Source organism: Dunckerocampus dactyliophorus, chromosome 14, assembly GCF_027744805.1.
Source record: "Dunckerocampus dactyliophorus isolate RoL2022-P2 chromosome 14, RoL_Ddac_1.1, whole genome shotgun sequence".
Taxonomy (NCBI): Eukaryota; Metazoa; Chordata; class Actinopteri; order Syngnathiformes; family Syngnathidae; genus Dunckerocampus; species Dunckerocampus dactyliophorus.
Genome location: NC_072832.1, coordinates 14,943,166 through 14,968,017, shown reverse-complemented (window position 1 = coordinate 14,968,017; position 24,852 = coordinate 14,943,166). Strand labels below are relative to the sequence as shown.

Sequence of the window (24,852 nt, the reverse complement as noted above, 5' to 3'; positions counted from 1 at the left end):
GTGTACCCCGCCTCTCACCCAAAGGGATAGGGATAGGCTCCTGCATACCCATGACCGGCATAGAAGATGGATGGATAGCCATTTTTATGCTTGAAAATGCTTAATTTGGGCAAAAAATCTACACATCTTTTGAATTATAATAGGCTGCATTCAACCACAAAACAGGATGATTTATTAATTAATGTATTTTTGAAAAAATGTAATAGACTGAAGAAGCAAAATTCGAACAGCCATGTCATGAGGGACAGCTGTAAGGCTTAAATTTGTAATTTCATGACACATAATTAGCACTGCAGCATTAGGACTTTAAACATACATGGTCGCGTACATTTGTAATTCAAATTATTAATGTGGAATTTTGTCAAAAACACAAGCTAGTTCGCTGGAGGTTGTTAGTTTAGGCCAGGAGTGTCCAAAGTTTCTCCACAGAGGGCCACATGAATGAAGATTCCAGGATGTGGAATTTTGCTATTTTTAATTATGTAAAAAAGGCTTATGTAAAAAAGGCTTTTAAGGGACAAAGACATCTGGCAAAGCACCTCATAAATGCTGTCATAAACACTTTCCAGTCCAGTGAAAAGCTGATACGTCCAGCTCTTCTTTTTTGTTTTTAAAACAAGTAAAAAAACATCACGTTCTTAGTTACAAGTAGCTTAAAAAATGTAAAACTATATTTACTGATGTCTGTGTATCTTGAGAGGTAATGATGAAATATATTGCAATATTAAGAATTTGACTCATCCCAATCAGACATGAATTTAATACAATAAAAATGTATGCCAGTTGACCACTATAATGGCTTGTAATAATTTACTCTGAGGCCCTTAGTGACAATAAACTGTGTATCAACTGCTTAATCCACAATGACTATGACAATGCAACATCTGAACTCCAATCATATGACCAACATTACAAATGAATACATCAGAAGCTCAAATTCAGCCTCAATACATAATGGCACACATGAAATATGTCCACTCTTCCACAGCAACGATAAAGACAGTATAAGACCAGCCACCGAAAAGGTTATAGGGGGTGTCTGGCTGACTGACTGACTGACTAACTGGGTGGGTGGGTTATGCTGACATTTATTGCACTGTCAAGCAGTAATCAGAGAACATTTTTAAACATTCCCCACAACCAATTCAGCTGTCCTTACCTTTGTATTTTTCCAAAACGTCCTCATAAGCCTGGAGGTATTCCTGTTCGTCCGAGAGCACATATCCCTGCGCCATAACACGGTCTCCCCACACTGGACACTCACCAGCAGAAGCGGTAGACAGCCACACGGCATGTATGTGTGTGCATAATGTGTGTGTGTATGTGTGTGTGTGTGTATGCGTGTGTTTGTGTGTGTGGTGGATACTCAAGAGTGATCGGCGCTGTTGTTGCACCGAAGGAAACGCCCTACATCCCTCCCTTGTCTGCACGCCGTCCAATAGGACCTACTTCCTGCCCGGACTTGACTGGAGTGATAGGAAGAGCTGCACTGTAAAAAATGTCGCGGCTCCCCTGTCAGATAAGGATCGTTTCGTACTATAAAAACGCGTGATACATTTTTGTAAAACACAACAGATGTAGCCCAACAATCACACGAGCCAACAAATCCAAGGCAATACACGTCAGTAAATAATGGATTAAAACCAGTCTAACTCTCAGTGCAATGACGCATTCATTTTTTGCAACATCCGGTAGGCGCACTGTCAATGAGGTGGCTTCAAACATGCACTTCACCAGACGTCTTAATGATAACACATTATGCATATTAGCTAGATAGATTTGACTCAATAATCTAATCACTCACTCCTTAATCTTGATTATGTGTCTTATTAAGACATTTTGACAAGTCTATGTGTCCAACTTTGTGAAAACAGTTTGGGAAAATGCCCATAACGGCATGGTTATGGATGAGTTTGGTGTGGGAAAACTTTCCCAGACCCCTGACCTCAACCCCATCTAACACTTTTGGGATTAACTATAACAGAGATGGTGCAGGTTTAAAAAAAATTCATCTGAATTCCCCATTTTTCACACTAAATGTTGCTGTTGTAGTGCAAATTTACTCCATACTTTCTTCCTGTAGGTCAGTGGTGTCCAAAGTATGGGACGGGGGCCATTTAAGGCCTGCAGCTGGTTCTTTATTGGCCATTGGCACATAATAAAATTTATGTTGATCCCAATAACTAACAGTTTAACATATTTAAGACATAACAGTCTTTACATATATAAAACGTTTTTCGCCTTTCAACAAAATTAAAAAAAAACATATAAAGGGCTTTTATCTAAGTGGCCCCTTGCATCTTTTGATTTTTTTAGTACTTGGCCCTCGGTGGAAAAAATATTCTTTGATTCTAACGTTGATCACATATAGCTGGATTGACAGTCAATCAGTTCAGAGTGTGGGATAGACCCCTTAAAGTCTCCTAAATGTTGATATTTTTTCATCTTAACCACACATGCTTTCAATAGTTTTGGGAAAGATGCATGTATAGATGAGTTTGGAATGGAAAAACCTGAGAACCATGATTTGAAACCCAGGAAAACCCTTTGTGATGACGTACAACAGTGATTGTAAGCCAACAGACCATCACCAGTCTAACACCAGTGACAACTTTGCAAGAATTGTTACAGTTAAATTAACTCAGTTTGTTTCTACCTGGGGCCGCACGGTGGCCTAGTGGTTAGCATGTTGGCCACACAGTCAGGAGATCGGAAAGATCTGGGTTCCAATCTCCGTTTTGTGGTGTTTGCATGTTGCGTGGGTTTTCTTCGGGTACTGTGGGTTCCTCCCACTTTCCAAAAACATGCATGTTAGGTTAATTGGCAACTCTAAATTGTCCATCGGTATGGTTGTTGGTTGCAGCATAGAAGATGGATGGATTTTTCTTCCTGAAGGTGTTATAGCCAGGTGTACCAATACTTTTGTCACAATTGACAGACACATAAAATAGCATCCCGCATGGCACAGTTCAGGGTGTGTCATCCACAAAGGCTATCGAGATGACAGAATAAAGCCATATACTGTAAGTGAGGAGTCTGCTCTGCTTCCTTGCACCCCAATAATAAGACCACCCAAGTGTCTCTCACCTGCGATTCTGAGCACAGCTCTCTCCGCTGGATCCAGCACAGATCCTCCCTGGATTTTCCTCTTGGACCTCTCATGTCTGGGCAGGTTCCATGGCAGAGTGTCGCCGGGTGCCGGTGATGCCGACCCAGATTTGACGGCGTAATCTTCATCTTCGGATAAATCCACGGAGGAAGACATGGAGCAGTGGAGGGAAGGGTTCCCCGAACCTGAGCTCTGAGACAATAGAAAATAACAGTGGTAAAATAAACCTCCTCATCACTTAACAAGAAATTTAACGGGCAAAGGCAAAACGAGCAGAAATGTCTATACAGTCTCGCCATAAAGTGCGTTTAGGTGTGAGCATCACAACAAAAGAAAAATGTCAGTAATATGAAGTCAACAGTCTAGCTCCCCCGCCAGGTCATCATTAAGACTTACCACGCTATACATCATTGGAAGAAAACACAAAAAACACAATCCTATTTGGGCGTTATTAGCTTCCACCGTTTAATCCCACATCCCGTGCGTCCGCGCAATGCCACACCCTTTGTAGGGATGCTCCAGGGCGGGTCGCTTTTGGCTCATTTAGCGGAAGATGCGAGGGTGATGTCAGATCTCCAGAAGGAGCAGAGGGGATGGCAGTGATGGTGATGATGGTGTGCTGTGTAGTGTCGAAGCAGGCAAGCAGGGCTGGGCTTGTGCATGTGTTCCCCAGCGTCACACGCGCAGCAAGCCAAACAAGAACTAGCAGCCAACAGCGACCCACAAAGGTGCTGGCAGGCTACAAACACAACACAAGCTGGGAGGAATAGCGCACCAGAGGGCTCCCGCTGATCTTATACAACATAAGGTGGGGGAATTTGGATGCAGTTTCAAAGCATAGCCTATGCACACACGGGACACTTTAATAGGTACATACACCTAATGCAGCAGCACATTTTAATAAGATCCAATACAAGAGTTTTATCAACAAAAACAATATTGTGGCTGCATCATACTGAGAGGTGTCTCTTATATTTTGGTTGCTGTGTAGCTGTTACAGCATACACTCATGATGGCATTAAAAGTCATAGTAATTTTGGGTCCTTTATTATTCACCTGAACCATTCTTTTTGTAGGGTGGAATGATTATACAAAATACATCAGTGGTGTCCAAAGTGCGACCCAGGGGTCATTTTGTCCGGCAGCTCATTTTTGTACTGGAATATTTTAAAAATAAAATTAAACAAAAAGAAAAACAACAGAAAAAGTGCAAAAGAGTGAATATTTGACACTAATAATAGGCTAAGCTTTGTCACGTACGACAGAAAGCTGAGATGCAGGTTTTTACAAAATTACAAAAAAAAAAGAGAGATTCTATCAGCTACAGTCAATCACGATCACGAACGAGAAGGGCTTGGCCTAGTCAAGTTAAGACATTCAGCACCACTTTTTAAAAGATTTAAATAAATGTACTGTACGTACAGTTTGGTTTGGTTTCATTTTATTTGAACATGCATGCAGGTTACAGTGGAATACATCTCATGAATCATTTCACAGTTCCACATGTCCAAAAGGAGTAGGAAGAAGCAAAGCTTATTTAATCCAGTTGTGCTTGAAATTATTCCAACCCCCTTTTGAATCACATTTATATTCAAAATGTACAAACTTTCGATAGATGGACATTTAATAAATAGTGTTTGTTCTGTTGGTTTGTTGCAAATTAGTACAAACCTTTTTTTTAATCCAATTTACAATGGAAGTTGAATAACTTAAAGTTGAATTGCATATACATTCACCTAAATCTTTTAATAAGTGTAGAATATCTTTTATTTTGACAAGACCAAACCTTATTAAGTAATAATGACTGGCTGCAACTGGTAGTTTCTCTTAGGATAATTAGTTTTCCAGCATCAGCTCAACCAATACTCAGATCAACAGGAGGCCATGAAACTCAGTGACAAAGTATCTACAGTGAAAATTATTTTTCCAGATAATATACAGGGGATACATTGTGGTGGTCTGCAACCATGCATGTTGTGTTATCTTGCAGACTTTAGGACACAGCTCTTGTGTCATACCACATTAGAGTAGGCCTGTCAAAACCAGCATATGTGAAAGAAGACCATAATTGCAAAATAACCCAAAAATGTGCAATTGAATGCAGGAATACAAATGCAAATTAAAACATGGTGTGTAATGAATGTGCTATTCTTTAGGAGAGAAAAATCTGACAGAGTTGCTGCAAACTACCACAAGGTTATAAACATTCAAAACAAATAGGGGTAATTTCAAGTGTAAATGTACAGTGTACATACATTCACTTAAATCTTTTAATAAGTGGTGCTAGAAGTTCCAGAATGCCTTTTATTTTGACAAGGCCGACCCCTATTGACTTAGTGATAATGATTGACTGCAGCTGATAGTTTCTTTCAGTATAATTAGTTTGACAGCATCAGCTTAACCAATACTCAGATCAATGAGAAAGTCCATGGAACTCAGGGAAGAAGTATCTGAATTGAGCATTATTTTTTTGTGGTGGTCTACAACCATGCATGTTGTGTTATCATGGAGACTTTTGGACGCAGCTCTTGTATTGTAGCACATTAGATTTGGCCAGTATAGTTCTTACATGTAAAAGAAGACCATAATTTCATGTTGTAATGTGCACTTGAATGTATTTAGGAAAACCTCTACAATTGCACTTAAAAAAACATGATTATGGTGTTTAATTAATGCAATGTGCTATTCTTTAGGAGAGAACAATTTGAGAGAGTCGCTGCACCACAACACACCTGACTTTGAGCAACTAAACAGACACGAAAACACAGGTTAAAAGTGTTGACATAATCTGGTACAAGGAGGAAAGGTTTAAAGAGCTAAAACACAGAAAAACAGAACTCGGATACAGAAAAAAGATTGTGATTCTGTAAAAGGAGCATCAGAAAGCATCGCCTAGTTAGTTTAAGGCTTGAATAGGATATGGAACAGAAAATGCAAGTTTGAAGAATCAAAGACTTCTAATTTAAGCCATCAACTGCAGGAAACTGTTCCTAGGTCAGTCAGAAACTGTTAATAATAGAAACAGCTTCATCTTTCCACCACGTTTCATCACAATAAAATGTGACATGTCAGCACATCAGTCATCATCTTTTTCTGCGTGTTCCAAATTCCTTTCACTGAAGGATACATGGCCACATCTGGGTAAAATATAAGCTTGTGATGCCATGGGGAAAACTGTATATCCTGAGTCAGCCTTAGCAATACTCCGTTTTATGTAAGAAGCAATCTGGGGATAGAGGGATAAGAATAGCTAACAGATTAGAGCCCAGCCCATGGTTTTTTAATTCAAGGCTTATCCTCTGTCTTACAAGATGTACTGTCCACCATTCATAGTTCTGTAATAAAAGCCCACACTTTTTTAATCATACTGTATGTTGCATCCACCATTCTCTTACCCAGTCGTTTTGAAAAGTAACATTTGAAAGCACTCTTAGAGGATTTGTGTGCCGTCACAATTTGAAGCCATGTTTTTATCTATGCATTTCTGTGCTGTATGCATAAATAAATAAAACTGACTATAAATAGAAAAATTTAAGTGGTTGTACTTTTATGCTGCTCCGCTACAATTCAGGATCACTCACCACATAAAATTTTTAGGCATTTTTGATATTTATTTATCGCCGTTGTGTTTGCCTTTTGGCGAAATGCATCTGCATTAGCAATGACCGTAAAAACCCTCCTGTTTATTCACCTGCACAACAAACAAGCTATCACAACGACTTAAAGCACTGCAGGGAAGAAAGGACTGAGATACACCTCTTAATCAATTAATGAATAGACCCATCTGACTCAACAGCAAGATAATGTCCATAAAAGCCGTAAAGTCATAGAATGGAACAACTGAGAGCCCTGACCTAAAACCCCATCAAACACCTTAGGGATGAACTTGAACAGTGTAATGTCTGCAGTTGTCCATCTGTAGTAGTCTATTCAACTTTACTGATTATAACAAATGGCTCTGCTCAGTTTGATACATTTTATACTGTCGGTCTGCTATCAACATTATTGCAGCCTGACTAATGGAGAGGATGTTGCCTCAGTGCCGCGGAGATCAATGAGATCATTTCCCACGCTGTAATCGGGCCAAACATAAGCGCCACGTCATGTCAGTCGCACCAACTGTAGACATTACTTACAAGAAGGGAATGTCTGTGGGACACTTAGTACTCTGTGTGATATACAGTATCTCATAGAGGTGAGTACACCCTCCAACATTTCAGCAAGGCTCCTTCAGGGACAATATTATAGAAATGAGACGTGGATACAACCTAAGAGTAGTCAGTGTACAACTTTTACAGCAGTATATATGTCACAATCCACGTGACAGGTTTTGTATTTTCCTTGGTTTTCACTATCACTTCCTGTTTTATGCTCTTATTTTGTATGTCCTGTTTACTGCTGTGCACCATAAGCAGCAACTTTCCTTTCCTTTGTTGATGCTATGTGGCTGATTGGTAATCAGCACTATTAAGTTCAGCTTGTAGGTTCAGCTAGTTGTGTGTTGTGAGTAGTTGTAACAATATATTTACGATGCAAATTCACTGATGCATCCATTTTTGTCTAAATAGCTGCTTCTTGGTGGATATATTCAAATTGTGTCCAAAGTGTTAATATTTAGTGTGAGCACCATTGTTATCTAGCTTTGAATTCTTCAGAGCTATACAGGTTGTTACTGGAATCCTCTTCCACTGTTCGAGCTGAAAATTGCAATGCGGCCCAGTTTCCCAAGGGGGGGAAATAGTATAGTATAGTATAGTATAGGATGTGGGGGAATATAGTATAGATCATACTCTGCGTCACAGTACGTATTGGAATTCATGTTTCCCCCCAGATCATGAAGCCCCAGACCATTACACTACTGACACCATGCTTGACTTTTGGCAAGACACAGTTATCTTGGCACTTGCTTGTATTGCCAACTACTTAGACAACAGTTGCTGTGTGTTGAGTCATTTTCAGTGCATAGTAAATCTACACGGCTATACAAGCTGTACAGTGACTATTCTAAAGTATAGCCACGTTTCATGTCTATGGTATTGTTCCTTGAGAAGATACACTGTAATAAAAATGGTTGCTGAAATCCTCACTTTTTTGACATCACAGAGTTAAATGGAGTACCTACAGGTTTGCGTGTAGGGGTGACTTGCACAGACTGGTAAAACTCCGGGAGGACCCTCTTCTTCACTTTGCGCTTTCTTAGAGACGATGAGGAATCCGGCTCACTCCCGGGGACCTCAACCAGATTGGACTTTTCCTCCGTCACTCGAGCATGCTGTGTGCTCCTTTTGGCGTGACGTGGACTGTGTCTGAAACACTGCGAAACACGAGCAAACAATTACAATCACATTTAGGCTAGTTTAGGAATGGTGTGTTTTGTTGACATATAGGTGAACAACGGAAGATGACATGACAACCACATACCCACAATGGTATGTGGTTAACGCAAGCTTTTGGTTTTTCATTTTGTTAATTCATAACAATGAGGTCCACAAAAATAAAAACAATATTGTTTTTTATGTAAGTATAATTCAGATTTTTGGTTTAATATAAATAGCAAAAATGAAGAGGTTTACGTTTGACATTTCCAAAGCTGTTATCTATTACAAAGGATATAAAGTATTATAAATAAAATTAATTAAATAAAATAATGTTAAAGCCACTATAAATACATACAGAAACAACAACCGATTTGATTTGATTTGATTTGATTTTTCTTGGTCATCGTGTTTTTCAGGCGGTTCCATCCATGCATTTTCAAATTTTTTTGTAGGGCTTTTTTGGACAAGGAACCATATACGTCTGTGTAGGCTCTCAGTCATACAGGAGTTGTCCAACGAGGGAAAGGCTTCTTGAGACGTCATCTGTACTTCTGTGAAGAAGGTGTCGGACGTTTCACTCCTCATCCAAAGAGCTTCGTCAGCGAACTAACAAGTGCTGGTAGCCTAGGCGTTAAATACAGCAAGAGTGAACGGAATTGGTGTGCCAACACCCTCCTCCTATTGGTTCCTTACACTAAGACTGGGAGGAGTTGTGGTCTAATCCTCTCCTTCCATTAGCACCTCCGATCAAAGGGAAGTGTAGCTCCCTGTCGTTGGGTATGAACGACTCTGATACTGGCTCGTTAGCATCTATTGTTCTGGCTCGGACCTGGCTCCTCCTCATTTGCATGACTAAGAGCTGTGGGTTTTGGTCTCAGTAACCTGCTGAACACAGGGTCCAAATTAAACCTCAAACCACCATTCCGATTCAATGATGGGTTCTGTTGTTTGACAAAAATAGCTTCCTTTACTCCTCTTTCAAACCATCTGTTTTCTTTGGCCAAAATCTTTACCTCGCTGTCCTCAAAAGAGTGATTGGGAGCTTTAAGGTGTAGATGTACTGCTGATTGAGGCCCACTAGAATTTTCCCTGCGATGTTGATAAAGCCTTTTTTGGAGCATTTGAAAGAGGAGAAAGGAAGCTATTTTTGTCAAACAACAGAACCCATCATTGAATCGGAATGGTGGTTTGACGTTTAATTTAAATAAATAAATAAAATATAAATACATTTATAATCTTTTTTTTGGGGGTGGGGGTGGGTATTTACAAAAAAAAGTATTTCAGCATGTGCCCTAAAAGATTAAAATGATCTACAGTATTTTTTAACACTTGCTTCTATTATTTTACAAGGTCCCAAACCGGACACAGCGAAATCGAAATTCGTCTTGACTTAACAGCACGATGTTGTACAAATAATGTGCTTTTTTTCCGTCGTGTTAAGACCAAGTCTAAATGTTATTTTGTGCATTATTCAGAAGACACTACTTTTGTCTATTAAAGTAAACTAAATATTTTGACTCTTCTTATAGTGTCAAGTTAGACATTCATTTTCGAGCCGTTAATTTTGAAAACTAAACCCATAAACCGGAAACGGTGAGCTAACTGTGATCTTGACGCACCATAACGTCAAAATATTATGCTTTTAAACAACGAACGAATGTGTCATTTAACTACGCGTTGTTGAGACAACACTGTTACGAGTATTCAACCTGCTTGCAGTGAAACTGCCAAATCACCCCCATTATTGATTGCACATGCGCATTGCGCACTTTGTGGTCCATAAATAGTAATGCAGTCTTTCAAGTAAAGTAAAATGATTCATGCCTGAAGTGTGTAACATGTAAAACAAAGACACATATGGGTACGCGTTAAGCATTCATTTATGGTAACTCGCGGTGCTGTTGATGACAATGATGCTGATGACGTAACAAACTTATCATGACAAAAGTTCTTCTTACCTCTGAACGAAAATGATGCGTTCGGAGACCCACTGAGGGAAAAATAACACAGATTATATTTATGTACAGGTATCGTGCAAATGTAGAGATTAACATGCCATGTTTATAGGCAGCATAAGCACCCTCATCAGTTGGTGATCTAATGTCCTCTTTTTGTTGTACGAAGCAGCGTGTAACATGAGACACGGTGATGATGAGGATGCACAACAGTACTCACCGCGGCTCTTCGTGCGTCCTGACAGCACTGATTTGATGGGATGCTTCCCTTGGACGATGCTGCGATGCCAGCTGCAGAAAAACAAAATAGTGGCAACAGTCCCAAGCAAAAGCAACAGCAACAGCAGCACACACTGAACACTGAGCGGCCTGAGGAGGACCAGGAACACGGCAGCGATCATCATCAAGCTGAGATGAGGCTGCAGGGAGCCGCTAGACGCGCACCTCCTCTTCTTCCTCTAGTGTCCTCCAAGCCGAGAAGAAGAGAGGAGACACACGGAAGATCTCCAATCATTGCACCGCCTGAGCCCCACTGTGGAGCAATACACAGCACAGGCTAGTGATGCCGTTTTGTTGTGTATGAGTCAGCAGCAAATGTATTTATTTATTTATTTCTGACAGGGTGCACACAGGGAGAGAGTAAGCACATTCACTCGAGTCTTTGCTTGCAGTAATAATCTGCTGCAGAGATGGACAAAAAGCATAAAGCTATATTGCTCTCATTTGGCTTTATTTCCAGAGTCATTTATATAACCTAAAGGTTAAAGGGCTCCAAATAATTATTACAGCATTTATTAAAAGTCTCTATGCAATTTCATCATTGCTATGTTTTGCTACACAGGAATTTGACCAGGATGTTCTTTTGGGAGGAATTATTGTCACACTTCAGGGTCATTCATTCATTCCCATGCCAGCCTGATGCAATGGGGATTATGTAATTTTGGGCACACTGACATTTAGAGCTTTAGTGCAGGTAAACGTTGAAGAAAAAGCACTATTATTTTTCATATTGGCCTGTAAAATACTGGTCCACTCTTCTTCAATGGCTGTGCAAAGTTATTGCATACTGACAGGAATTGGAACAGGCTGTCGTACACGCCAATCCAGAGCATCCCAAATATGGTCAGTGGCTGACATGAGTATTCTGGCCATGCAAGAACTGAGATTATCTCAGCTTCGGGAATTGTGTACAGATCCCTCCAACATGGGGCCGTGCGTCATCATGCTGCAACATGAGGTGATAGTCGTAGATGAATGGCACACAATGGGACTTGTCATGCGAGCTGTGCATTCAAATAAATCAATAAAATGCACCTGTGTTCATTGTCCATGGCGTCATCCACAGCATTGACATCAGCAAACCGCTCACCTACACAACACCATACAGTACATGCTGTCTGCCATCTGCCCTGCACAGTGAAAACCGGAATTCATCTGTGAAGAGAACATCTCTCGAAAGTGCCAGACACCATCGAATGTGAGCATTTGCCCTCTCAGGTTGGTTAGGACAACAAACTGCAGTCAGGTCAAGACTACAATGAGGATGACAAGCATAGAGATGAGCTTACCTGAGACGTTTTCTGACAGCTTGTGCAGGAATTCATTGGTTATGCAAATCGATTGTTGCAGCTACCCTCCGGGTGGCCAGTCTCAGACAATCTTGAAGGTGCAGATGCTGGGTGTGGAGGACTGGTGTCGTTACAAGTGGTCTGTGATTGTGGACTGGTTGGATGTACTGCCAAATTCTCTGAAATGCTTTTGGAGATGTCTTATGGCAGAGAAATGAACATTCAGTTTATGGGTAACAGCTCTGGTGGGCATTCCTGTATCAGCATGCCTGTTGCAAACTCCCTCAACACTTGTGACATCTGGGGCATTGGTCTGTGTGATAAAATTGCACATTTTTAGAGTGGCCTTTTATTGGGGCCAGCGATAATCATGCCATCTAATCAGCATCTTGATATGCCACATCTGTGAGGTGGATGGATTATCTCAGCAAAGGAGATGTGCTTACTAACATAGATTTAGACCGTTGTGAACAATATATGATAGAAATAGGTCATTCGTGTATATAGAAAAAAATTAAGATAGCTGAATTCAGCTCAGGGCTGCACAGTGGCCTAGTGGTTAGCACATTGCCCACATAGTCCGTGTTTCTATTTCCCTTGGAACATATCTGTGTTGAGTTTGCATGTTCTCCCTGCATGTGTGGCTTTTTTCAGGGTACTCTGTCGTCCTCTCTCATTCCAAAAATATTGCATGTTTGGCTAATTGGAGATTCTAAATTAACCATCGTTGTGAATGTGAGTGTGAATGGTTGTTTATGTGTGCCTTGCGATTAGCTGGTGACCAGTCCAGAGTGTGCGAAGTCAGCGGGGATGGACTCCAGCTAACCTGTGACCCTAATGAGGACAAGCGTGATGGAAAATTGATGGATGGAGTTCAGCTCATGAAAGACGGCCGCGAATATAAGTGTTGTGTGTTAATTTTTGTTGAATGTATATAAACACCCCGAGTACCACTGCGATTACGAACAATGGTACTCACCACAGTTTGAGACTACGTAGTAAACAGAAAAAAGTGCATAGTGCATGCATTTGTTCTTCCACACGGGAGCGCCCCAAGAATTCTGCAGTTGCTGCCAGGTCCTCAGTATATCCAGCCATCAATACACCAATCCATCGCAGTTTATCCCAGTAAGTTAACATTTTTAATTACATTCGATATGTCTGACTTAAGCGTCAAAAAGCAGCTTTTGTTTTAAAATGTTTGCCTGGAAACCGCACAAACACCGCCCATGTGGGTCATACGGGTATTTCAAAAGGAGCGCTCACTCACAGCTACTTATGACGTATACATTCTCGCGGAGTTTTACATGCTAGCAAAGAAGACCACATTGTGGAGCAGAAGTCGACATTAAATTAGAGGATAAGCAAGCGGGTAAGACCATGATTAATCGTGCTAGTTGCGTTCTATCAGCCTATGTTTACTTCACATTTGGTCTGTGAGAATTGATATTGGCTACACGTTTGCTGTGTTCCCAACATTATCAGGTAGAATGCGCGTTCCCTGAAGTAGTTGTAAAATTTAACAATGGCGTCCAATGGCAGTATAGCTAAGAATTGTGACATTTGTCTACGAAACGCTTGTACATACTCATTTGCGCTACACTTCGAAACTCAAACGTTCACCTCCAGGCCGCTTTATGTGTTCTTCGGCCATGAACAACGTGGTGATGATCAACGCATTATTCACACTGCTGCCTGTGGTGGTCACGAATAGCATTGCAACAACACAATTCTTTTAACTAACAGGGTGCGTGATCCATGAAGACCGTTAATCTTTTTTTCTTTACCTTTCTTGAGTGAGTTTCCTTATAACACAGCACTATATAAGGAATTTGCACGATTTGTCTTGCATTCCAGCTGATAACAAGCGTTCTATTTGTTTCTACATTCACGTGGCTTTTAAGTGCATGTCGACGTTTTACGTTTTAACATTTGCCAGTTTTTCCGCTTGCACCGAGTATTCAAGATGGAGCTACATTAAAGGAATTTTATGACGGACTATAATTGTATGGATTGTAGCTAGCGTTGTAACTATATACATGATTAGATGCTCATGTTGTTCGGTTTAATTTGCTAATTTGACTGATTGGATTTATAAATTTAGGTATTGTACTCCTAGGGTATTTTTACATGGTATAGATCAGCACATTTTCCAAACCTGCTATGCTAACCACATTTGTGTTTTTAAAGGCGAAATGAATTGATTTTTAGTTCCTACAAAGTCAAACCGAAGTCTGAGATAAGCAGAAAACACCAGAAAACCAGCCACATTATATTCTCTACACTTGCAATTGAAAACTCTTAGTTGTTACCTGTTTGTGATTTGGTCTGTGGTTTAATATTTGTTGGGGTTTTTTTCTAGATAAATGTCTTCTCCCAGGCAAGCGGAAGAGGATGAGATGGAAGACGTGGAATTTGTGTCTGTAAGGTTCCCATAATTGTAGTATTTAGCATGTCTGCCTCACTGACAGGAGATCTGTGTATGAATTTGCGTTGGAAGGTGTCTGCGTGGAATTTGCATGGCCTCACTTTTATGTTAGGTTAAATAGAACACTCGAATTGTCCATAGGTGTCAATGTGAGTGTGAAATGTTGTTTGTATGTATCCACATGCTGTTGTGCAAATGTAATAGACAATAGACAAATGTAATAGACAATAGTTGGACAGCAGGACACCCCCAATAATAATAATAATATATTTGATTGGTTGTAAAGGACAAAGTATTTAATAAGAATATCTCATTCATTCACTTCTAGGATGTGTTAATTTAGTGTACCCTTTGTTTTTGAACAGTGTATTTTGACCTCTGCTTTTCACAGGAGGGGCCCCTCAGGCCAGTGGTGGAGTGTGTCGACCTGCTGAGTGATAGTGATGAAGAGGGCTGTTCTTCATCGACAGGAACTGTGAGAGAAACAACAATGCATTGGAATTAGGTGGTAAAGACACATAATTTGACTGATTCATCACCCTGGCCTTTCTTCTCCTCAAGATCGATGATAAAATTGACCGCCAAAAGGCACATGTAGCGTCTACTCTGGATAGACTGGCACAGCAGGTGGCTCTGGAGAAGCGGGAAAGAGCAGACAAATGTAGAGCCTTCAAGGTATGTAAGTAAGCATGGATTAGAACAAGATTTGAATCCACTACAGTCACTATTAAGAATAAGTTTTTGGAGAATTGGAGAATCCCTGTCTACATGTTGTGAACTTCTGTTTCCATGCCAGTGTTGTAATGAGCAGATTTATGCTGCCTGGAGGAGCACACATAGCTCAACTTCCCATAGTTGATGTTTTGTTGTGCTTCTTTAGTCCAAAACGTAGTTGTGACTGACTCAAGAGTGTCTCTGCAAAGAGTGCATTCCATTTAGCCTCAATTCCAATTAAAATCGCAATACCAGTTGTGCTCACGCAATATAAAATGCAAATGATGCCTTTTTCCAAAGCGCCCACTCTTCCCACTCATTTTCTTCTATAAATGTCTTATTTTTGTTGTAGTCATTTACTGAAAAGGATTAGGAGCAGCTCCTTGGCATATTTAATAATTAACGTGGGACGAAAGAAAAGCAATTATTGGAGCAACAGTGCCATCATGTGGACAGGGTAGAAAGTATGAACGTGTTTGCAATATATTGCTGTGCATCAGCAGGGTCGTTAAATCTTTGGGTTTCCACAGAGTGTCAATAGGTATGTGCATAAATATGGATAATACAGTTATGTTTTGTCCTTTCTCCAGGAAAAACAGATGCAACAAAGAGTCCATGGACAGCAGGAGCTTATGTTTAGATCAACAAATACAATGAATCAAGAGGCAAAGCGCTGTGTGGATGCGTGGCTAAAGATGCCTGGTATGTACGGCACTATATGGAAGAGATTTATTAGGAAATATCCACACAAACGCACATACAGTATTGAAAAAAATAAATAAATAATGGATGTTTTTTTTTTTTTTTTTTTTTAAGGCCTCCAGCCTGGAGTGATCAGTTCTGGTTCGGGAAGACGCAGACATCGACAGTCTGCTTTCCCAATGAACCCTTCAATAAAACACACATGTCCAGTGATTAATTGTGGTCGGGTTTTCGACAATGTGTCTCTCCTCGACGGTCATCTAAAAAGGTGCTGGGTTTTTCCAATCAGAATGTTTTGTTTAAATTCAAGGGGTTCTTTTTATTTTATTTTATTTTTTTGGGGGTAGGTTTGACCACTCGCCTTGTGATCCCACCATCACTCTCAAAGGAAGTCCCACGATGCTGTTTGCTTGTGTGGTCTGTTGTCGTCACTTTCGGACCAAAGAAGAGTGGAGGACACATGTTCAATCTAAGGTTTCCCTTGTCATAAAATCATCCTATGTTGAAATTAGTCATAAAAATAGCACATTTTTGTATGGATTCATTTATCAGGCATCCTCAGTTAATTCTGAGGGTCACTGCGTGTCCCAGAGCTACCAGCGCATTGTTTGCTTTGCTTGTCCTGCCTGCTACCTCCTCTTCAACTTGAGAGATGAGTGTCTTCAGCACATGTCAGCCAAAAACCACTTTACAGAGTCCCTCGCAATGAGTGGTAAGATGGTCCCCGAAGTTTTCGAGTAACAGTGTTACAAAAATCACTTCGAAACGAACAAGTTATACCTCATATTTATAAGACTATACTGAGGGCTTTCTAGATGTTCTCTTTGTATTGTGTTTCTTCTAGACAGTAATCGAGGAGCAGTGCCTATACCCATGCCACAACACGCTAAGAATCGCCTCATCACACTCTGCAAGGAAGCCCCGTTCACCGTCCAATGCACTCTGTGTCACAAAGTGTTGAGTTCACATCAGGCAGCACAAGCTCACTTTAAGTAAGTTTCATCTTCAAATTCCCCTTTCTGTCATTCGCCCGTCTTGTCAAGTCTTGTCTTGTCTTGTCTTGTCTTGTCTCACAGGTACAGGGCCGTTTTACTTAAAGAATAATTATGACTGAATACTTGAATAAAATAAACAGACATATGTTCATAAATAAAAGCAAACATAATTGCATTTGTTTTAATGAAAACAAACTGAATTAAAGTGAATTTTTATCTTTTTGCTGGAAATGACATAATATAGTGTCAAAAGACTGTAAGACGTTGTGATAAGATATTAATGTAATATTTTCAAGTTCCACGTCCAAAATTACTCCTACCAAAATTGTACTTTGTTACAGTGCACTATATTATGATAGAAGTTACCATTGCATTTTGTCAAAGTTGTTAGAGATGTAATTTCTACAAAAAACACCCAGCAAAAAAATTAATACAGTATTTGTTCATGTATATCTATCTATAGCACAAATTCTTAGTCTTTTGCGACTTTCTTACATCATTTCCAGACAGAAAATACCAATGTAACAAATAAAAATGCTGTATAACTCTGAAGGTATGAATAATTATGTGTTAACAAAAAAAATATGTAGAAAAGCTTGAAAGTTGTTCTTGAAAATTGATCTTGAATTTGACCTTCATTTTCAGTAGGAACTTTCATGTTCACATTGCAGCTGATTTAGTGGATTTCCTTTTGCAATCTGTCTGTCCCCAGTGTGCACTGCAGACAGGGCTGTGCTATGGCCAAGGCTGATAAAACAGTGGTGCAGTTAGTGAAGCAGCTGCAAGTGCGAGGCCAGTGCTTTCTCTGCTGTTTAATCTTCCTGAGCCAAGCGGAAGTGGAAAGGCACAGAGAAGCCACCAAACATTACGTGGAGGTCAACAGTACCATGGAGCGAGCTCTACTTCAGTACTGCAGGTTTAGTGAAAATCAACACAGGGCTGACAACGAGGAGAAAAGGCCTGTCACTAGCACACAGTTTCAAAAAAGAAACAAGAACAGCAGTGAGCATGAAGATTTTCCTGCCAAACGACACAAATTAGGAAGCTCTGTTACAGTGTGGTTCTGTGAGTGTGGTCTGAGGTTCTCAGAGGAAGGCTCAGCCAGTAATCACGTCTTAGCTGTCAACCAAATTTTCTACCAGTGCGGCGTGTGCGGCAAACACATGGGAGAATCTTCAGTCACCCGCCTGCACATGAGCCGCTTTCACGGGGGAGCTCACCTCTCCAACTTCTTTTTCTACTGCCGCAAGTGCAAAGTGGAGATGCCTCGCTTGGAACATATCATGTCGCACGTGTCGGACACACACCAAGGGCATACCTTCTTCACCGAACAGGAAGTGCCCGCAGAAGTGAAGGCCAAGCCGTCCTTCATGGACCCATGCTCTTCCTCCACACTTTCACCCATCCCAGCGGAGGCGGCATCCTCTTCCAAACCGGCGCCAACTTGGATGTGCAGGATGTGCGAGGATGTCTTTGACTCGGAAGCAGCCGTCCAAAAGCACTGCAGTGACATAAGCAGCCACAGCTTCCAGAGGTTCGCCTGCGGCCACTGCCCACAAAAATTCTTCAAGGAGTCCACTGTGCGACGGCATTGCGCCAATGAGCACAACGGACAGATTAAGAGCGCGCACTTCTGCGGGCTCTGCGATAGCATGTCGTTTGAGTCTGAAGGCGAGTTCCTACAGCACTACAAGTGCCTCCACAGCAGAGACTACTACAGCGTGGACGACGGTGACCTTGTTCAACCTGCTGCAGCTGCTGAGAGCGTCTCACCTGCGGACTCATGTCCATGCATGGGCTCAGAGAAGACTAAAGATGCAATGAAAGCCACATACACACGCTGCATGATGAATCTAGCCTCTGAAGGCCACTGTCAGTACGTGTGTGCGCCTTGTGCTATAATTGCCCCCTCCTATGCTCAGATCAAGACTCATGTCCACACCACACATGCGGCCTTGAACCTGGACAAAACATTTGAAGTAGAATGCAGAACTTGCAGGGAACGCTTTGCAGATGTTCCAAGGTTCCATAAACACCATCACTCCCAGCACTGTGCGCTTGACCCATGCGTGAGCTCCAGGACCGGTGGGGATAAGGTGAAAGAAAAACCCCAAGTACTGAATGCTGTGGAGGTCAAAGAAGAACTTCATGGTAAAACATCTTTTCATATTTAGTTTGTGCAGCAGTTAGTTGCAAATATTAAGACAATTTTCTGGCATTAAACTGAATTCTATAAGGTACCACATTTTAGATTTTTTTTTTGTTTTGTTTTCAAAGTACATTTTAGATTTTTTTTTTGTTTTGTTTTTACTTAACTGTTTGCATGGGTTTGTTTAAATGTGCGATTTTTTTTTTCTTGTTCGTCTATCCTTCCTAATTTAATTTAGTTCAGTTTCATCATGATCAAAAAATCGCCGTGGAAAGGTTGCAGATCGACACATTGGTTTGTAAAAAGACATTGAGAAAGCAGTGAAAAAAGTGTTTAAGTTTAGCTAATGCAGGATTTCTGTATACATATACCCTGAAGTTCTGAGCTCCTGTTTCCATACCAGTGTTAAAAAGAATTCAGCAGAATTATGCTACCTGGAGGAGTTTCCATAGCTGAATGCAGGTCAGCTTATAAAATATACGCAGTGGAACCTCAGTTAGAGTCCGCCCCGGTTAACGTCAAAAATGTATGTCACAGCTTTGCCTCGGTTTGCGTGCGTTCTCCAGTTAGCATACAATTTGGTGCGTGTCTTGTCGTTCTTAACACACTGCCTGAGTCCAACTGTGGTCTTAATGTGCTTTTATTACAAAACATCCTTCCTTATTAGCATTCTATTAGCTAGCTAACAAAATGGAACAAACGGAACCGGAAGTCAGCTACGTTAGGTTGGACTCTCAAAAATGTTATGACGAATGAAAGCGTTAAATGAACATTTAAAGTTACTTTTACCTAAATTGAAGACGTGACTTCCCAAAGACACAATGTGGCAGTGAGATCAACCACCACCACCTTCCTGTTTTCCCCATGAGTTATTTCTTCAATAGTGTTTCTCACTTGGAGCTGTTTTTGGCTGTATTTTGAGTTAATTGAGGTGAGGGACACTATTGAATTCAAGAAATAACTCATGGGAAAACAGAAAGGTGGTGGTGGTGATCTCGCTGCCACATCATGATGAGTCACATTTTCAGTGAAGGTAAAAGTAACCTTAACTGTTCATTCATCATTTCTATGTATTTATATATGTTTTGAATTGTTATCTACAAGTAAAACTATATAAACATGTTTTGTGTTAACATTTTTGGCTTTCTATAACGGATTAAGTGGATTTACATTATTTTTTATGGCAATATTTTATTCAGTTGGCATCCGTTTAACAAATTAATGACACTAACCAAGGTTCCACTGTGTATATATACTGTATACTATATTTCACGTATCGAAGTATAGCTTACAAATAGAAATATACAAGGTGTTGCCGCACACTGCATTACATACAGTATGGTGGTTGTTGTGTGTGAATAGAAAGACCCCAACTGTGTTTAACCAATCGCTGTTGTTCAGCACAGTCCGTTCACAGTCAGTTCAAAAATATTAGGGTCAATAGGAAACTTAATAGGAAAAAGTTCCTGCAGTGGAAAGGTGGCTAATGTCCCTCAGTTGGTTCAGACACTCCCTGTATGTTTATCCCTAGGGGTTTGTTCATTTAAAGATTTTTTTCTTTTCATGCAGAGATGGAAGATGACATGCTGCAAAGGTTCTTGAAAATGGAGCAGACTGAGAAAGATGTTGGTCAAAGTGAGCAACAAAAGCAGCATGGCTCTGACTCAACAGGTTTGTTTTTACAATTTGTATTTCTAACTTGCTGATTTGTTTTTTTTAATACTTAGAATTGCAAATGTTAGTAATTATTATATATTTAGAGACAATGTATCTTAAGTTTTTAATTTCAGTATCTTAAGCTTGACCCCACTTTTATCAATGATAGCCTCTCTTACTGATGTTTTTGGAATTTTGACTTTCAAGTACAATTTTAGACTTGTACAGGAGCAGTTGCTATGATAGTGTAATTGCAGCTTGTATTTTTGCTGACTTCATTCAAGTTTGTCTTCCACTACAGATGATGATGATGATGATGATGATGATGTGAAACGGGCACTTGCTTTGAGCGTAGAAGAAGAACAGCAGGAGTCAGCAGGTATGTCATTTAAAGGCCAAGCAAGAGATCTATAAATATCAACAAAACGGCAAAACTAAAAACAAATTTTCAAATGGAGGATCTTGACAGAAAGAGTACAGGAAGTGATTGTGTCCTACATGTCCTCTTAAAAGTATGCATAACAAACAACCATTGAGACGGCCGCCGCTTTAAACATGGCGTGCTACCGAACTAACTTGTTAACCTCCACTTTGTTTATTCTAAACTTAAGGGTTTCAAACGGAGTGGGGAAGAAAGACAGAAAGTAAGATGCCCAAAACTTACCACTTCCTCACGGGGAGGAGAACTTTTTTAATTCACTGTTATGTCAGACATGGCATGGCTGACATGCAGTGTGAAGGTGATCTAATCTAATGTCATGTCTCATCCATGTAACATTACTGGCTCCTAGTGACCAGATTACTACATCTAACTTGTCTTTCAATATTTATTATTATTATTATTTTTCTTTACTCACAACAGTGTCAACTAGGCATGGGCTGGTATGAGATTTTGATGGTTTGATAACCTTGGGCAAAAATATCACTTTGATAGTTTCACTGTATTATAATTACAGCCCCAAAATAGATAGATATTTTATTCATGTCCAAGAGATGTTATTTTGAAATATCTTTATTGAAAAGAGAAAACAAGTCCAGTCAAAACAGTCATTTTTAAAAAAAACATATAATATAACAAGATGAATTTCTGTGCCGCTTGTCCTCGATAGGGTCGCGGGGGTATGCTGGAGCTTATCCCAGCTGACGTTGGGAAAGAGGCGGGGTACACCCTGGACTGGTCACCAGCCAATCGGCACATATAGACAAACAACCTTTCACATTCATACCTATTGGACAATTAAGAGTCGCCTAACCTAACATGCATGTTTTTGGAATGTGGGAGGAAGACGGAGTACCCGGAGAAAACCCATACAGAGATGTCCAACAGAGATTGGAACCCAGGTCTTCCAGATCTCCCGACTGTGTGGCCCAAATGCTCACCACTAGTATTAAAAATAAATAATAGAGAAATAAAATGCTATTCTGAATGCAGTCTACTGTGGCTAATCCTGCAAATCACTCACACAACACAATAGATATTTTCTGAGTAAAACAAAAACAAAGCAAAATGCAAATATGTTTTAAAAAAAACTTGTAATGTTACGGTATTTCAGTGTGGCAGGTCGCACTTTTCAACAAACTTCCCTTTCTGAGTCATGTGATTGTTGTTAGCACCTGAGACGTTAAGTAGTTGTTCAGTGGAGAGTATATACTTTATACCACTTGTCCTCCACTCCTGTCTCCTTCTCAATCACATTTCCACATTTGGTGACCCTCCATGTGAGTATGAACATGTCGACAGCCTGTGCTATCTATGCCCGACGTATGGCAACAGCACACGCCTGCGTTTTCAACACATCAAAGCCCAGTTTCGACTGTGAGGAGCAACGCAAGGACATGATCAATTATTTCCACGTAGTGGCCGCTCTGAAAACCGGCCCATGCCCAATGTCAACCACGAAAACAGCGGTTTATTAATTAGCTTTCAAAAAAATGCAATAGAGTGAGGGAGGGATGACTGTATACATCTCTACACTGAAACACAGCCCAACACTGAAACACAGCTCATTGTTTCAGACTTCTTTCTCGGGGACAAATGCAGTCTGAGATTCAGGTCAGGACAGTACAGTACATCTTCCACGCTCAGTTGGTAAATTGTTGACTATAGGGCAATAAGGACATCTGCCACACCACTTTTATGACACCCTCTTTAAGTTACAAGTGTTTAAAGCGTATTAAACATTGCTTAACTGGTTGAATGTTTAAAATGTTTTAGGATGGCGACAGGTTGACTTTTGATTTCCACTACTCTCTAAGAGAAAAATGGTTTTGAATTAAATCTGAGTTAAATTACTAACACTAATGCTGCCTAAATCTTTTACAGAGTTTGCAGAGGCTCTTAAAAGAAGTCTTGTGGACTACTGAAGAGAAAACCTTTGCACCTTCCTCAGGAGGTTTTCCACTTGCATCACTAAAATATGTCAAATGTTATTCCACAGTGATGTTGTCCTGTATGGGAAACAGTACAGGACACCACAGGTCAGAGATGTTTATTTTGGAAAGTTGCTGTTTGTGCCTTTGCTCTGTTGAGGGACTACTGGTGCGTCAAGACGTGCTATTGATGGCATCGATGACGCTGCAGGATGCCACTGTGCTCATATAACCACACTTGTAACACCACACTGCTAACGAGCTAGTTGCTTTCTCTTCAGTGCAACTCCCAGGGAATGAGTCCTGTTTAAAGCTAGCCACTAATAACAATGATGTGTTATTTGTAAATGTGAAATGCCTCATCAGAATGTAAATAAAAGAAACTAGTGAGATCTATTGAAAATCTTTATTGTGACAGTACCTATTTTTAATTTTTACTAGTTAATAGTCATTATGGTGGTGATTGTTTTAAACAGATGTTCTTTCGTGGTTGCTTTTTATTGCACTCTGGTGTTGTTTACACGTCAGGTGCTTATGACCTCACTCCTGTACGCCACCAGTTCATTTTGGTTCCGTGCCAGCCATGTTAAACATTAACTAGGGTTTCACTGAGAATAGTTATTTAGATTAGGTTTGCGTGTTTTTGCACTCGCATGCGTCTGCACATCAGCTAAGGAGCGGCCTATCCATTTTGATTGATGCTGCCAAGACGTATTTTAGCGTGATGTCAAACTGCATCGTACTGAACTGGGAGATACTAGAAAGCATTTGCCTCTCATGAGGCTAAATTAGATATCCAAGATATTAGAAACAACTCCTCAGTAGAAACTACAACCACAATAGTAAACATGTTGTTAAATGAATAACTCACAGACTCAATTAAAACTGAACTTAAAAAAAAATAAAATAAAATAAAAAAAATATATATATATATATATATATATATTAGTATAATATAATTTATTAGCAGTAGCATATTGTTTTATTAATGTGGTGGTAGTAGTAATAATCATGAGTTAGTACAGTGGTAGTAATCATGTTTGATTACAAGGGCTGTCAAAAACTGTGTTAACAGAGGTAACTAATTTAATTACATTACATATTTTTGCAAGATTAACGCATATGCATCATGGCAAGCCACGCCTCTCTGTTAGGACGACAGATGGAGGCACAGTGTAGCATCCCTACAGTCAGAGTCTGACGTGCTTTTATAACTTCATTCTGACTTGAACACATCGACAGCTGTACAATTCCAACACCAAATACTGTATGCATCTCCAACTCACAAATACACATCTGGTGCCTTCGTGATCGGAACGACACTTCCTCATTGTCACAAGACGACCGCGGGACATTGTAACTCTTAATGCGACAGTACGATTTGCTGCATCTAAGTATGCTCGGAAATCCCAGAAAATACACTCAAATGTGAATTCAGCTTAAACGACGTAGTGTCTTTGAAGGCAACCCCTCGTTGCTGGTGTGACTCAAATGTTCTGCTATTAAAGAGACTAGTGTTAGGTAAATAGATTATCAGACAAGTGTGCTATCGTTTAGCTTGATTTAAATTTACAGTTAATTTGAAGCTGATAACACAAATATATACAGTATTTATAATCCTGCCCTGTCATTTATCTTTCTTTCAATAAAATACAGTAAAAGTGGGCATATTTCACACACAGTTGCAAATGGTGATTAATCATGATTAATTTGAAAACTGCTATTAATCTGATTAAAACTTTCAATCATGACAGCCCTATTAATTACTAGTACTAGTGTTTTTTTATGATTTTACTATTAGTAATAATAGCAACCTGCTTGTGTATCAGTAATAGTAGTGTTGGTGGTCTATATACTGTTAGTAGTAGTTACCCATTAGTACTTGTAA

General features: G+C 40.0%; 2 protein-coding genes across 29 annotated transcripts in view; one reads left to right on the top strand and one right to left on the bottom strand.

Moving 5' to 3' along the window:
* dst (dystonin) overlaps nucleotides 1-12,920 on the bottom strand; it is a 127,553-nt gene extending 114,633 nt beyond the window's left edge. For 6 of the 24 annotated variants that reach the window (XM_054799075.1, XM_054799081.1, XM_054799077.1 and 3 more), the window contains exons 1-6: nucleotides 11,951-12,881; nucleotides 11,697-11,791; nucleotides 10,603-10,673; nucleotides 10,386-10,417; nucleotides 8,232-8,423; nucleotides 3,088-3,301 (exon numbers count right to left, since the gene is read on the bottom strand). In XM_054799075.1, coding sequence (XP_054655050.1) covers nucleotides 3,088-3,301; nucleotides 8,232-8,423; nucleotides 10,386-10,417; nucleotides 10,603-10,673; nucleotides 11,697-11,791; nucleotides 11,951-11,986 — 640 coding nt within the window. In that variant the 5' untranslated portion in view covers nucleotides 11,987-12,881. Of the gene's footprint in view, nucleotides 1-1,159; nucleotides 1,395-3,087; nucleotides 3,302-3,505; nucleotides 3,723-8,231; nucleotides 8,424-10,385; nucleotides 10,418-10,602; nucleotides 10,674-11,696; nucleotides 11,792-11,950 lie in introns of those variants that run through there. The other 18 variants (XM_054799083.1, XM_054799082.1, XM_054799086.1 and 15 more) reach the window with 8 other exon arrangements.
* Nucleotides 12,921-13,211: 291 nt separating this feature from the next.
* On the top strand, nucleotides 13,212-23,372 carry znf451 (zinc finger protein 451). 5 transcript variants are annotated; one of them, XM_054799107.1, is made up of 13 exons: nucleotides 13,212-13,322; nucleotides 14,313-14,373; nucleotides 14,770-14,853; nucleotides 14,940-15,053; nucleotides 15,683-15,794; nucleotides 15,909-16,062; nucleotides 16,142-16,268; nucleotides 16,347-16,506; nucleotides 16,639-16,786; nucleotides 17,502-18,940; nucleotides 20,508-20,609; nucleotides 20,896-20,973; nucleotides 22,918-23,371. In XM_054799107.1, the coding sequence occupies exons 2-13, from the start codon at nucleotides 14,317-14,319 to the stop codon at nucleotides 22,956-22,958; spliced, it is 2,616 nt and encodes an 871-aa protein (XP_054655082.1). In that variant the 5' UTR covers nucleotides 13,212-13,322; nucleotides 14,313-14,316; the 3' UTR covers nucleotides 22,959-23,371. The 5 variants fall into 5 exon arrangements, with proteins under 5 accessions (XP_054655082.1, XP_054655079.1, XP_054655081.1 ...); XM_054799104.1 differs by having other exon boundaries at nucleotides 16,142-16,506; nucleotides 22,918-23,372; XM_054799106.1 differs by lacking the exon at nucleotides 22,918-23,371 and adding an exon at nucleotides 21,704-22,905 and having other exon boundaries at nucleotides 16,142-16,506.
* Nucleotides 23,373-24,852: the final 1,480 nt, after the last annotated feature.

Bases quoted from the DNA above. Each gene is read 5' to 3' on its own strand.
- znf451 (XM_054799104.1), top strand. From the start codon at position 14,317: ATGTCTTCTCCCAGGCAAGCGGAAGAGGATGAGATGGAAGACGTGGAA. The intron at 14,374-14,769 runs GTAAGGTTCCCA...TGCTTTTCACAG, and splicing joins AAGACGTGGAATTTGTGTCT to GAGGGGCCCCTCAGGCCAGT. The intron at 18,941-20,507 runs GTAAAACATCTT...CTTTTCATGCAG, and splicing joins GGTCAAAGAAGAACTTCATG to AGATGGAAGATGACATGCTG.